Source organism: Neolamprologus brichardi, chromosome 18 (assembly GCF_056152115.1).
Source record: "Neolamprologus brichardi isolate AB-2024 chromosome 18, ASM5615211v1, whole genome shotgun sequence".
NCBI classification, from domain to species: domain Eukaryota; kingdom Metazoa; phylum Chordata; class Actinopteri; order Cichliformes; family Cichlidae; genus Neolamprologus; species Neolamprologus brichardi.
In genome coordinates this window covers 26,969,977-26,983,475 of record NC_142121.1, presented here as the reverse complement: position 1 = coordinate 26,983,475, position 13,499 = coordinate 26,969,977, and the positions used below count along the sequence as shown (strand labels likewise).

At 41.3% G+C, this 13,499-nt stretch overlaps 2 protein-coding genes across 2 annotated transcripts; one reads left to right on the top strand and one right to left on the bottom strand.

Annotated features, from left to right (window-relative positions):
- The first annotated feature begins 760 nt into the window (after window positions 1–760).
- cldn18 (claudin 18) lies at window positions 761–4,726 on the top strand. The gene is made up of 5 exons (XM_006786807.2): window positions 761–980; window positions 2,304–2,468; window positions 3,800–3,929; window positions 4,034–4,147; window positions 4,307–4,726. Exons 1-5 carry the CDS (start codon window positions 761–763, stop codon window positions 4,401–4,403), a joined length of 726 nt encoding a protein of 241 aa, XP_006786870.1. The 3' UTR covers window positions 4,404–4,726.
- Window positions 4,727–5,468: 742 nt separating this feature from the next.
- Window positions 5,469–13,413, bottom strand: selenof (selenoprotein F). The gene is made up of 5 exons (XM_006786806.3): window positions 13,324–13,413; window positions 10,676–10,843; window positions 7,204–7,267; window positions 6,711–6,760; window positions 5,469–6,591 (listed from the first exon to the last, which is right to left on the bottom strand). The coding sequence occupies exons 1-5, from the start codon at window positions 13,369–13,371 to the stop codon at window positions 6,460–6,462; spliced, it is 462 nt and encodes a 153-aa protein (XP_006786869.2). The 5' UTR covers window positions 13,372–13,413; the 3' UTR covers window positions 5,469–6,459.
- Window positions 13,414–13,499: the final 86 nt, after the last annotated feature.

Here is a 13,499-nt window from a genome sequence, read left to right as displayed (position 1 = left end):
CACGGAAACTGTATGAGGTACCAGCTTGTTTCACGTCTACAATATACAAGAAAGAGAACTCACAGTGAGCTCTGGTCTTCATGTACAAAAGCTCAGCAAGCAAATCTCTTGTATTTGGAAGTGTAAATGGAAAAAAACAAGGTGTCCTTTATTGTCTAAATGTGCGTTTGTTCAGCATTACACAGTAGAAATGCATCAAATATTCCTCACTGTACTTTTAGCAGGGACACTGCAGCTCAAGAGAGAGGAGAGCCTGCAATCTTCTTAAACTTCTTAAGTCCTCCTGTGTAGCTGATGGTGAGCTTTGGCCACCCTGATCGGTTCCCGCTCACCTGTGTGTATCTGTACCTTGTTTTTCCGGACTTTTTTCTAGTGTGAGGGTGTTACTAACGACTCTAGACTGACAAACAGTTGGTAATTCGCAGGAATAGTAACGTTCTTTCTCATATTTACATTAAAACACTCATAGAGGTGTCAGGTGTTCCTATCGCCACTGCGTTCACACCACTTGGTAGCCCAACCCATGCTGCCGTATCACCCAGGGGTAACACCCAGTCTCCTCCACCCACCACACTACCACCATGACTACAAAGCACCTCTTTGCACTTTTTGATTCTCTGCATCACGCGGCACACCTGTGACACCTTAATCTACACTCAGTTATACGTCCAGCTATACTTTAAGTAGTATCTATTAATCTACACACACGCACTGCATCTCCGAGGTGTATATTTTCCAGCTTCCGAACCACCACACAACGATGGCGCCTTCAGTTCTGCAAAATGGTGGATTCATCTTGGGTCTCATCGGTGCAGCTGCCCTCATTGCAGCCACAGCCATGAACAACTGGAGCGTGAAGGACAGGCAGGAGCAGGTCGTGACCTCCGTTTATACCTACAAGGGTCTGTGGCAAGACTGTGAGACGACCTCCGCCGGACTCACAGAGTGCCGCCCGCTCTACGGCCTTCTGGGTTACTCAGGTATGGCGAGGCTCTCTCAAGCCTTAATTTTCACATCCTATCCGGTGACTGACTGTTTGCTTTCAAATTAGTCTAAATCATTGTTGTCTTAAACACTGAACATATTCAGGCTGGGAATTATTTTTCCCTCACTGACCAGGCCACAGCCGCAGGAGTTTTTCTTAACAAGGAAATGAACACTCTTCCGTCTCTGCTCTAAAAGGAGATGTTACATTTGGGCTGATCATAGAAGCAATTCTGTAATTTGGTTATTTTAAAATGTCTTGAGTGCTCAGTAGACGTTCAGGACGAGGCCGTATGTCGAGATCCAACATATGCTTCCTCTCAAATGTCCCAGGAGGAGGTTGTTTCATTCAACAAATTTGTAAAAAGAAAACCAAAAACAAACAAAAAAAACTGTAAAATAATTAAGTGAACAACATTGGCTGGTTAACATCCTCACTTAGAAACCTCCCTGAACTCTTTACAAAGTAAAATATAATTATTAGGTTGAAGAACTTGTAGGGAAATAAATATGTTTTGCACTTCGGAAACTCATTTTGGTCAACATAAAAACTTGATAAACCTGCCTCACATATCTACAGGTATATTATCATGTCTGTAAAAACTTATTTTTACATTTATTTGAAATTTTCTTTTAACAAAGACCCTGAGTATTAAAATAAAAAAAATACACATACAGATAAACAAACAAATAATGATCATTTTAAAAAGCAAATCCAAACTGGAAACCAACTAAAACTGAAGTGAGGACAAAAATGAAAAATAAAAAAGGAAAAGTGCTGAGAAGTGAAATGCCTCACTGGTAATAATAGGGTGAAAACCTCACCATGTTCATCAGCCATGAACCTGACTTTTAAAAAGTGTCTGTAGAAGTCTTGGACTGTCGTGTAGGATGTAGATACGTTTCAAACTAAGTAAAGAGGAAGTTAAGACAAAACAAAAAAAGTGTCACCGAAAGAGATCAAACCCTTCGTTTTTGTGAGGGTTTGGCCTGCACCTATTAGTGTTTGCATTAGCACTTCTATCATAAAGGCCAGGCCGAGACTCGGTTATCAGAAAGCAGAACAAACAACAAGCAAAGGCACCTCCCAACAGCACATCTACTGCAAGAGAACACACTTCAAATCTTTAGACACATTGTATTTGAAGAATTAGTCATTTGAGTATAAAAGCCTACCTGTCAGATAGAAGCCTTGAGTGTTTTTTGTGAAGCCATCTACAGTTTTTGACGTAATAATACTTGAACTGAACTCATCAGTGGTCTTAGGTTGACTGGAGTCAATGTAACGCGCTAAGGTCTCCGTGTTTTCTGTCCACCAGGTACCTTCCAGGCGGTGCGAGCTCTGATGATAGTGGGTGTGGTGCTGAGCGTGCTCGGGATGCTGATATCAGTCTTTTCCCTGAGCTGCCTCACAATGAACAAGATGGCAGACAGCGCAAAGGCTAAGATGAGCCTCACTGCTGGCATCATGTTCGTCATCGCAGGTCATTATTTACCTCTGTGAAGTTCAAATGAAGCTTTTTCTCAACTTTCTAGTACAAACTAAACTGAATAGTTTTTGTTTCTTTTTTTAGGGGGGGGGGGGGGGGGGGGTTTCCATTATTGGACACCCCCAGAGTATCTTTGTATGACCAATGGTTCAAAATCATCTTTTTTTTTAATCTTGCACATTGCAAAACCCGATTGGATGCCCCTCACAAACAGGCAGGTGGGCGGGGCCTCTGTGCTGAAAGTCATACAATTAGGGACATCCATTGTAAATGGCTTAAAATCATTGTTACAGAAAACAATTTTGACATAGAAGTAATTGCAACTTGAAGCTGAGCCTGGCCTGAACAGGTAAAAAGGTCAAACGGAGCTCTTTCATATGAGATAACTTGTACGAACCACCCTTGAAGTTTACCCAAATTACATTTTTTCATTCGGTTTCAGTTTTCAATAGAGTTTAAATGGTTTTTGTTATTGATTTTTTTTCAACCATGAAATATTCATGTGGTGTATTTATGAAGTTATGAGGGCTCAAAAATACTGAAAAAATTTATGCTACCTAAAAAGAGCCAAGTTCTACCCACCCTGAAATACTTTGAGGGCCTGTAATATGTGAACTGAAGTTAAAATTTTGTACACTTTCATTAGATTATGTTAAAGTTACGGGACCACCAAATGTAGCAGATTCTGAATGGGTCGGTTGTAAACTTTCCTCAGACCTGGCTGATTTTAGATAAAACCATCCACTGACACCATACTGAGCTACACTGTAAGAGTAAGTAAAATACATGCAGCACTGTTGCCAGCAAGTTGCTGTAACATTTAAAGGAACCATGCTGTAATTTATTTTGCATTTTTACAGGACAGTGCTGCACAAATGTTGTGATGCTTTAATTTTACTGAGGTTCTTTCACACTAATGTGATCTATACAACCTACAATCTCGTGCTTTTGTTGTATTTACTTTAATTTGTACAGTTTCTATGATAATTTCTTTCATGAAACTGCAGTATTTGTAAAGAAGTATTGACATTCATCATATCCAGGAGATAACTTTAACTGCAGGAAGTATTCTTAAAGCTCTAGCTAACTGCATCTGACATCTGGAATTTACAGCACAGACTGTATATTTGATCTAATGGTCAAATAAACTGATATGGGCTCCCAGAATGCAGTTTGGATCAGTCTAAAGCCTGGGCCCACAGGAATTATTTGCACCTCATTAGTTAAAACACCTCATGTTTAATATGAGCATCCACTGCAGTCATTATAGCAGTATTTGACCAAGCTGAGAGTGCTGAGAGCTCCTGTTTTTCTCCTTCTCTCAGGTGTGTGTGGCATTGCAGGAGCTTCTGTGTATGCCAATCAAATTGTGGAAAGTTTCAGGACGTCCACCTACACACAAGAAATGATGGGAGAGGGGATGAACATGGGAATGGGCGGAGTAGGAATAACCACGTATGATGCTGTTTTGCTTGCATGTAATTATTTCTCCAAATAATTCCTATAGTGTGTGTGCAACGTAATGTTTTTTGTTTTCTGCTTCTTCTTCTTTTTACCAGTTACACATTTGGCCCAGCACTGTTCGTTGGCTGGATCGGTGGGGGTGTCCTGCTCATTGGTGGCATCCTGAAGTCTCTCGCTTTCAGAGAGATGATAAAAAATGAGAAACCACGGTAAGTCCCCTCATAGATGTACAATGCCAGAAACTAATGAGAGTGCAAACCTTTTAAAAATGCAAAGATTGGTTTAAAATTACTTTCTGCTGCAGTTTTATCTGGACATGAGAAACATTTTCACAGCAGATTTTTTCCTGCCATTTGTTTCTTTTGCAGTTACCCAGGGGTTGTGTACAAACCTCAGTCCAACAACAAAACTGAAGTGATGGACCACCGCTCAGAGGGAGGCAAGAAAGAGCACCAGTATGTGTAACCTCAGCCACAGCGTAAACACGTGTAGTCTGACTTTACTATAGAAATGTGTTTCCAGCTTTACACATTCAGTTTGCCTTATAAGGGGATTTATTTTCATTTGCTTCATATACGCATTCAATTGTACGTTTTTATTTTCTGATAATAGAAGTTAGCAGTGTCTCACATCTGTCCAGCTGCAGGTGCAAGGAAAGAGTTTTTGGATATATTATTATTATTTTTACATGGACATAACAGTGGTTATGTGATGCTCAGATGCTGCATGTAACTGAAGCTTCTTTTTTTACTTGAGTTTTGTGTAATCATTATCTGTCTGAAAATAAAACAGTGATTCCTAAAATACGTGCACCAAATGGTTGTGGTCGCTCCAACCATTTACTGACTATACATGCAGGTATTTAAAGTATGACGTATGTATAGAAACTTTTACTAATGTTGTATATTTTGCAGATAAGTCCAAGGAACAGGTAGACCTGGTAAAATCAGGCCACTGTATCACCGTTTCCTAAACAAATGTATTGTTGTAAAAGGAGATCTGTAATAAGGTCAGGCAAGTTTAAAGCTGACACAAGCAACCAGGCAGATATCTTTTAACAGCGCTTAGAAGCTTACTGCACCTGGACTCAGGCTGCCTGAAATCCACCTACATTGTGCTGGTGCCCCATCTTCAACTGGTTCTGCTGTCAAAACCATCAGCACCATCAGACAGCTGGATCCAGTCCAGTACCAAGAGCTTTAATGGCTCTGTAACTGTATCTTTATTTTTGGTTTTGACATGGAAACATCTCTACTGAAACCCAAACTAGCAGCTGAAAAAAAAGTTTTACAGTTTTATAATAACAAAAAAGGCCATTCAATAAGAACAAAATTTGTAAAGATAAAATAAATTTTTAAAAATGGCAATGCATCACAGGACTGATGTGATGTCATAAATAACCACTAGATGTCAGTAAAGTCATACCTATGAATCTAAAACCTGTACCCACAGTACAGTCAGATGTTTGGTGACTACAAATGACTTAGCATGGAAATGTCTAATGGAAAGGACACAGCATGGAGAGAAAAATCATCAGTGACTCTGTTTATTGTTGCATATTTAGACCATCACCTGGACTTTCCAAAAACAAATCCAGTTTCTCTTCAAAGCAGATGGCGCAGAAAAACACAAATTTACATCAGATCTCACATCCCAAAACTGGTTTCCTGTGAGCTCTTCACTAACGTGTGCCTCTGCAAAGACATCTGCATTCGAAGAGGACCTAGAATTTGTTCACTCCGACGACAAATGCGATCAGTCGCAATGTTGAGCATTATTCAGAAAAAAAAAATATTAAAAATGATACAAGAATATCAAACAGACGGGAACAGGGAGTCCCACATACAGACAATACAGTTCATTATGTGCAAGGTCGTTTCAAACCTAAATGTGTGATCAGTACTTAATGAGTAAAACTGAACTGAAGCTCATCCTGTTCAACACTCTCACGTGAGCAGTTTGGTGAAATCCAGATGACTCGTGATTTTCAGATAGAAAAAAACAAAACAAAAAACAAACAGTCATACAGATCAGAGATTCAGAAACCATCTATCAAGGCCAAGTTGTGTACAAATTGGTAAATAACTAAGACATCTCAGTTCACACAAAATACAAATCATATCTGGTCACTTGCCTCTAGTAATCAACCACGGCGAGAGATTTTGATGAATTTTTCATGTCTCCTGAGTTTTTCTGCCACGAGCTAATAAAACGGAGATGAACTAGATTTCATTTGTGGTGACTAAAACGTGGGAAATCAGATTAACAGCTGCAAGAGTTCACCTGTTACAGCAGCAGCCTGATCACAGACGAGTTATGGATGGCTATTTGTACGAATGTGTCAGAGCACCACAAACAAAATCCCTCTCACCTGAAGGTGGAGGCACAGACCTCACAGAGAAACTATCTGCACAGCTAGATTCAACTACAAGCAGTGAATAAATCATTATTTGTAATTTGGGGAAACTGAGTCTTCCAAATTATAAAAAACAAAAACAAAAAAAACTAATAAAACTCGTGTCTATATTCGGTCCAACTTTTCGCTCAGGAACTCCTCCACGCTGTCTGTGTTCCACTTGAGGATGCTGAGTTCTTCAGCAATGTTCCCGTTGTCATCCAAAAGCTTTAGTACAGGATCTGAGCCTCTGACGTACTGCGGGGAGAAGAATGAGAAAGGCTCATTTGATTAGCATAATCTGGTTTACATCTCCTGAGAATAATTTCTGTGGCAAACAATGCTGGTACATTAGCAACACGATTCATCGTGGCTACCTTGATCTGAAGACCCTTGAACATCTTCGGCTTCTCACTCCTAACAAAAGCTGATGAGAAATGGAAAAAGAGACAAATGAGTCAGTTAACTCTTTATATTTTAGCTCAGAGGTTTGGAATGAGTGACCACTGCGAAACATCCCCGAAATAGATTTTTAACAGCAGAAGAGATTGTTGTAAACACAGGAGGGACACAGCTGAAGCAAGCAAACGACAGACATATGGCACAAGAGGGGCTCCAGACGTCTGCCCGCACATGAGATGAAGCGTCTACACCGCTGCAACCTGACACCGGGTTTAACCACACGTCTCCATGTGGGAGAGACAAAGGATAAACAAATGCTTCAAAAGGCTGTTTGAAAACAGTCCTGCTGGCTTTTTAGTGCTGTTGTCCCTCCCACTGATTAAAACAGACTCACACAGAGGAGGAAGATCAGTTTCAGTTAAAGCTGTTGTTCCAAAACAAGTAATGATGCCCCAACTGAGGACTCACCTTGGACTTGAGGGAACCTCCCCAGTTTTCATCCACACACCTCGAGGATGGCTCCAGCGTAGAGCTGCACAGAGAGAAACACACCGTGAGGCAGTCCGAGAGATTCCCTCCCAACACATAAACGCCTGCACACAGTCTGAGAGGACCGAAGCTCCGCTGGGGATGGACTGTCTGCCCGAAGGAGTAATTTGATTCAGGCAGACTGATTCATAAATGTGTCCGGGCGACTCCTTGGGGGTCATTAAGCTGTGAGCCTGTGCATATGGAGTGGGGCTGATGGATGGCGGTTTGTGCAGGGCTCACTTGTAATCAAACCTCCGGCACCAACACACAATAAGTTAGAGGAAATTGGAGTGTCACAGCAGTATTTCAAGGCCACGCTCTGCGTGTTGTTTTCAAGGAGGAGAGTGGTAAATGGCCTGGTTGGCCGGTTTGCACAGCAAATTAAATTACACATGCAAGGCTAAGATCCTCTCCTGTTCTCTCCCCGTCCTCCTCTGTGTGTCTGTAAACCATCGGCACAGCTTAAATTAAATTTCCAAGCTTTTCATTTTACCACACATGGCAGATCAGAAGATCGGTGGAAAGTCACGACTCGGTTGGGAGCGGGAAACTAATGATGGATTGCTTTATCCAGACCTAGTGCAGCACTTTAACATTTCAAAGTGTTGTTAATTAACTACTCACCCCCTCCATCAGTGATTTCAAAGCTAAAAATGGATAAATAAATAAAGAATCAGACTTTAAAAGCTTAACTTTACCTCTGGCATGTCTTAATCTAATGGTTATCCTGTCAAAATAAGCTGACTTAGAGGTCAGCTTTGATAGATCAATATAAATCATCTCATCTGAACAGATTAAATTAGAAGTTTACAGGAAATATACAGACAACGTATAATCCATATTTTTCACGGTGATCAGGACCATTCCTGATCATAATTCTAACACTTCTTTTTGAGTAATCAGTTAGTCGCTGATCTCAGAACATTTTGCCGTTTGTCCAGCAAAGAAAAGCTTTTTTGTGGGGGCCCAAACACTACGTAACCAGCCGACAAGAATCTTGTTCAAAAATCAGCCAATGTATTGTAAAGTATTTTTAATGAAGAAAACAGCTAAAATAGCTTGTTTCAGACCGATGATGATCTGAGGGGCTGCAGGGAGGCTCAGTAAAATACACTTCTCAAAAAAACTAAAGCTAAAAGTTGAAAACATCAGATCTGAATGAGAAAACAAATACTGCTGGATATCTATACTGATATGGACTGGCTAATGTGTTTGTTTTCATTTCCATCAAATGCAGCAATCAGAGGGCTAGATTCAAAGACACCCCAAAAATCAAACTGAAACTATGATGTGGAACTTCCTAATGAGACAATAGATGGTGTCCTGGGGAATCTCTTCCAAGATCTGGACCAGGGCATCAAAGAGCTCCTGGGCAGTCTGAGGAGCAACTTAGTGGTGTCAGACCAAAACAAAACGTCCAAGAGGTGTTTTGGCGGATTTAGATCAGGGGAGTGTGGGGCTGGTCAGTGGTATCAGTTCCTTCATCTTCCAGGAACTGCCTGCATACTTTCCCCACATGAGGTCAGGCACTGTCATGCATTAGGAGTAATCCAGAACCCACTGCACCAACGTAAGTTCTGACAACGAGCACAAGGATTTCATCCAGATACCTAATGGCAGTCAGGGTGCTGTTGCCCGTCTCTCCATGGATTTACCTCCCCAGACCATCATTGACCCAACACCAAATTTTCTCCACGGCTTCTCCAGATCCTTTCAGGTCTTTCACATGTGCTCAGGGTGAACCTGATCTCATCTGTGAAAAGCACCGGGCACCAGTGCTAGTTCTGGTACTCTATGGCAAATCCCAATTTGACTACACAGCCTCATGAAGTCTGTTTCTAGTTGTTTGACTCTAGAGGTCATTTTGGAGCTTTGGCAGTGCTTATCCTGTTCCTCTTTGCCCAAAAAAGCAGACTGCTGTCCTGCTGCTGGGGTAAGGACTTTAACCATCCTGTCCAGCCCTCCTAGAGTAACTGCCCGTCTCTTAATTTCATTAACACCAAAGCAGCTGAAACTGATTAACAACCCCCTCAGCAACTTAACAGCAGATCAATATCCCAGAAGCTTAACTGACTTGATGCTATACTGGGATTTAAAAAAATGTTCCTTTACTTTTTTGAGCAGTATATATATATGAGGATTATTTTGAAATGAGAATTTCCTAAAGGTGGTCAAGTGTAGTTTAATAATAAATCGAGCTGGAAACGAGCACAAGTCCACTTTAAAGTCAAGAAACGAAGGCCTCCAGTGTTACCATCATCAATTGTGCACCACAGAGGTCTGAGACACTCTCATAAAGGTTTAGCTGTTCTACAGAGATGTAATACATCATTCACACCCAGAGGAGCTGAAGTGCTGCTGCACCCAGGTGGTCTGCAGAGAAGAGCACATTCGAAGATGAGTAAGCGAAATGCCCTCCGTGCTCAGTGAATCTTACTAATCGACCAGGCTGTGCAGTAAGCCATTTGGCCGAAAGCTTTAACAATACGGCGCTGATGGCAATTGAAACGCTGAAAGGAATTCTTAAGGCAGATAATTGTCGCCGTCTGAGGATAAAAATGTGCTTAGTGACGCTGTCGTTTCCATCGGAGACCTCTGAGTGCAGCGAGAGATGGGCAACTGCTCTTCTAAGTGACATTTTCACTCCAGCGCCGAAGAGGAGTAATCTCTGCTCTAAGTGTCTGTCTGACACACAGTTATCATCAAGAGGTGTAATGAGGTGTGTGCTGCGCATTTCCAAGGTGCTGTTGCTAGGATACCGCACACACACACACGCACTGGGGGCCCTGCTTAATCAGGGAAAAATTACATTGTTTTTTCACCATCACTTAAGTCAGTGTTTATCTGCCAGAGCACAGCAGAGAGTCCTCCCAAGCAAGCTGTAATATCCGGGGCAGCGCGCATACAGTAACTTGCCCTCACTGCTTACAGACAGGGTAACACCTGACACGCCGACCCCGAGCTGAGGTTAAGGAGCCTCGACTTTGAACATCTGAGAAAGATTGAGACGGACAGCTATTAACAAGCTGTGTGTGGCACAGCTGCAAACAGTGTCAACCGGAAGGCTGGATAAAGCGCGGCTGTTTTTAGTAGCAGTTCGAGTGTTGAGGGACATGACCCTGTCAGTAAACGTGACACATTTCGACAGAGGTCCTGTAAACCCTTCTGCAAACAACTGAGGAACAGAACAAAATGTCTTCTTTAAAACTAAGCATCCATTCATAGCTCAAGAGCCCCACAGTTAAGAAACGTGAATTTTTAAATTTCACTATATGCTCTTTAACCTTGGTTGTGGTTACACTTCATCTACTCTGAATCTCCTTGTATCACACTCCACGCTGTGCCTTAATCTAGACAGGCAGTTGCTTTCTGTCGACCCGATCCGTGAGCCCTCCGTTTTTCTCTTTACCTTGCGCCCGTCCATCTGGGCCTCCTGCTGGCAGCACTGCCGACAATTAGGCTGGAGCTTGGCGAGGCTGAACTCCCCGAGCAGGTCACAGGAACTGCACAGCAGGTTGCTGGAGAAACCCAGCTCCCTGCAAGCCTCAGACGAAAGATCGGCACCGTATGCTGACAGCTGAAGGGAGGTAAAAGGACAAAGATAAAGCGAGGAAGAAACAAACGTTTTCATAAAGGACAGAAGTGTTAGGTTCCAACAGCACAACTAAAACGTTAAAATTAGCAACAATTAAGTACTTTGTCATATAAGATTTTAGAGTACTAGGACAGTTATGCCATCTCAAAACAAATTTAGATATCACTAACTGGAAAATATATTATTAAAAGCTGAATTATATTATTGAGTAAAACCAAAGTATATACTTCACCAATTATAATTTGTAGCTTTTATCCAAAGTACAATCTAAATGAGTACCTCAAAGGGTATTAATACTACTGTCACTCAGGGAACATTGAGTTATCTGTGTAATACTTGTATAGTGAAACACATTAACATGCTACACGCTACAGTGCTGTACAGGTTATACAAAATATACACTATACTTAACAGTCACTACAATGTGTGTACAATGTGTACACACTAAAAATCTAATAAAACAAGTACACAAGACTGTTTGCAGAATAAAAGCCAGGGTACAAAGCAAGAACAAATGGGTTTTTAAAAGTGTTTGAAAATGATAGGAAGAGCAGGCAGCTCTTTTGTGAAAAGGTGAAAAGGTAAGTTGTTAGAAAGATTAGGAACCAACAGTGAAAAGGTTCTATCGCCTCTGCTTTTAAGCCTGGATCTAGAAATATCCAAGAGCAGATGGTTTGTAGACTTCAGTGCTCTGATAGAAGTGTAGGGTCTCAAAAGCTCAGTTAAGTGGGCGTCAGACCATTGAGACTCTTAAAACGAGTAATAAAATATTCAACTGAATCCTGAAATGGAATGGAAACTCTGCTAGAAACTCTTATACCCCGCTGTCAGCTCCTACGTAGTGCAAAATTATGTCACATGATTTTTGCCCCATGCTATATTTCTGTGTGTCTCCTTAACGTGACAGAGAGTACAACCTAACCTGACAGTGTGTGTGGTACTTTCAAGCTCAGGCTTCACACAGCTCCAAACACTCAGTTTGTTTGGTTTTTTCTCCATTATTGGCTCGGTATGCTGTCATAAAGCGAGGATGCCCTAACATGGTCATCTCAGGCAAGCAGCTCTGGCTATGAGCACAGCAGCTCACCTACCAGCTGATTAAACATTTTGTTTATGAGGGGCAGCCAATCAGAAGAAAGCTAGCTTAAAGGACGGGCTTTTATCATCAAAGGATGAACTGGGGTTTCCACCAAGCCCCCAGTATAAGATAAAATAAGAATAATTTGAAACTGTAAATGATGCATATTTACTCTAACAGAAACAAACATAAAATCACGCATTTTATACGCCAGATGCCTTTGAACGAGATTTCCAAAGAACCTAACACACCAGTTTAAAACACATAACAATAACCTGACGTAGCAAAAGTCTTTTGCGTGGAAGATTTCAGGGTTAGATTGCCTAAATCAGCCTGTGAATAACAGACCACCGGGCTGCTGTTTGTTAATCAACTTTGTCAGCTTTCCTTGAAGACGCCCCCGGCAGGAAAACGTGATTCGCTTTCGCATCAGTGTCCTCTTACATTCGACCACCCCACAACCACTTTCATATTTGGGTCGAGGAAGATCTCATTCTGATGATTGTCTCCCTCTAACTTTAGCATTTAAGGTTATCTTCTAAATAAACTACAAGATTTTAAACTGTTGTAGTGCAAACAATTGTGATTTCCAATGATTCTGTGTGTGTTTTTATGTCAAAGGCTTTTGCTTATATTATTCAATAGACTGTAGTCAACAGGGTTTATGAAGGAAGTTATATATAAAATGAACTGTTCCACAAGCATCTTTATGACCCGGCTTTATTGTACCCACTCTATGATCTACATTATAACCAATTCAGTCATTTCTAATATCGTTATAGAAATATGATGTTATATTTCTTGCTATTTGTGCTGCCATCTTGGCTACATCTCACTCTCTACAAAGAAAAAGACAGCAAATGTCAATGAAGCTTTTTTTTTACCTAAATAAATAAAGGGCACATAAAAACTTGCAGATTCTACCTTGTGACAGAAATATTCCTTGTAGCTCAAAACGACTGGATATCATTTATAAGATGTATGTTTGATAGAAAATAAATCATTTACAACAGTTTAAATACTACCAATCACTTTTCAGCACGGCACCGGCACTGAGAAGCGCTCAGGTACAGTAAATTTAGTACACCGGAAGTCTTCTCTTTGTCATCGACTTTCTCCTTAAAATACACAAGACTCGAAAAAGTAACTACATAATAAGTAGCAAAAATCTAACAAGCACATTATAAAGGTATCACTTCCCCCAGGACTCGGTGCTGTTTTCAGGATAAGCCACGTCAGTTTGAAGCTCCGGGTGCAGCAGGATGTGGCTCATTAAAAGCTGAACCTAAAGATCGCCAGCAAACAGCCCCGCAGCCGCTCACACTCACTGTAAGCAGCTGTGACAGCGGCCAGCGCTGCCATTTCTCACAGTTAATAAACTCACCGTCTGTAACAGCGACAGGAGCCACAGGAGATACACCTCTCCCGACATTTTGGAGCCTGCTTTGTTAGCGAAAACTACTATTAGGGCCTCTTTATTCCACTGAAGGTCGGTCCGTGGTCGCGCCTGTCCGACAAACGTTAGTGATAATCATTTCTGACTTTTATGTATCATTTTTA

What these genes read in the sequence shown, in the direction of transcription:
- cldn18 (XM_006786807.2), top strand. Translation starts at nt 761, where the DNA reads ATGGCGCCTTCAGTTCTGCAAAATGGTGGATTCATCTTGGGTCTCATC. An exon ending in GGCGGAGTAGGAATAACCAC is followed by an intron (nt 3,930 to 4,033) that starts GTATGATGCTGT and finishes TCTTTTTACCAG; the next exon opens with TTACACATTTGGCCCAGCAC. An exon ending in ATAAAAAATGAGAAACCACG is followed by an intron (nt 4,148 to 4,306) that starts GTAAGTCCCCTC and finishes TTTCTTTTGCAG; the next exon opens with TTACCCAGGGGTTGTGTACA.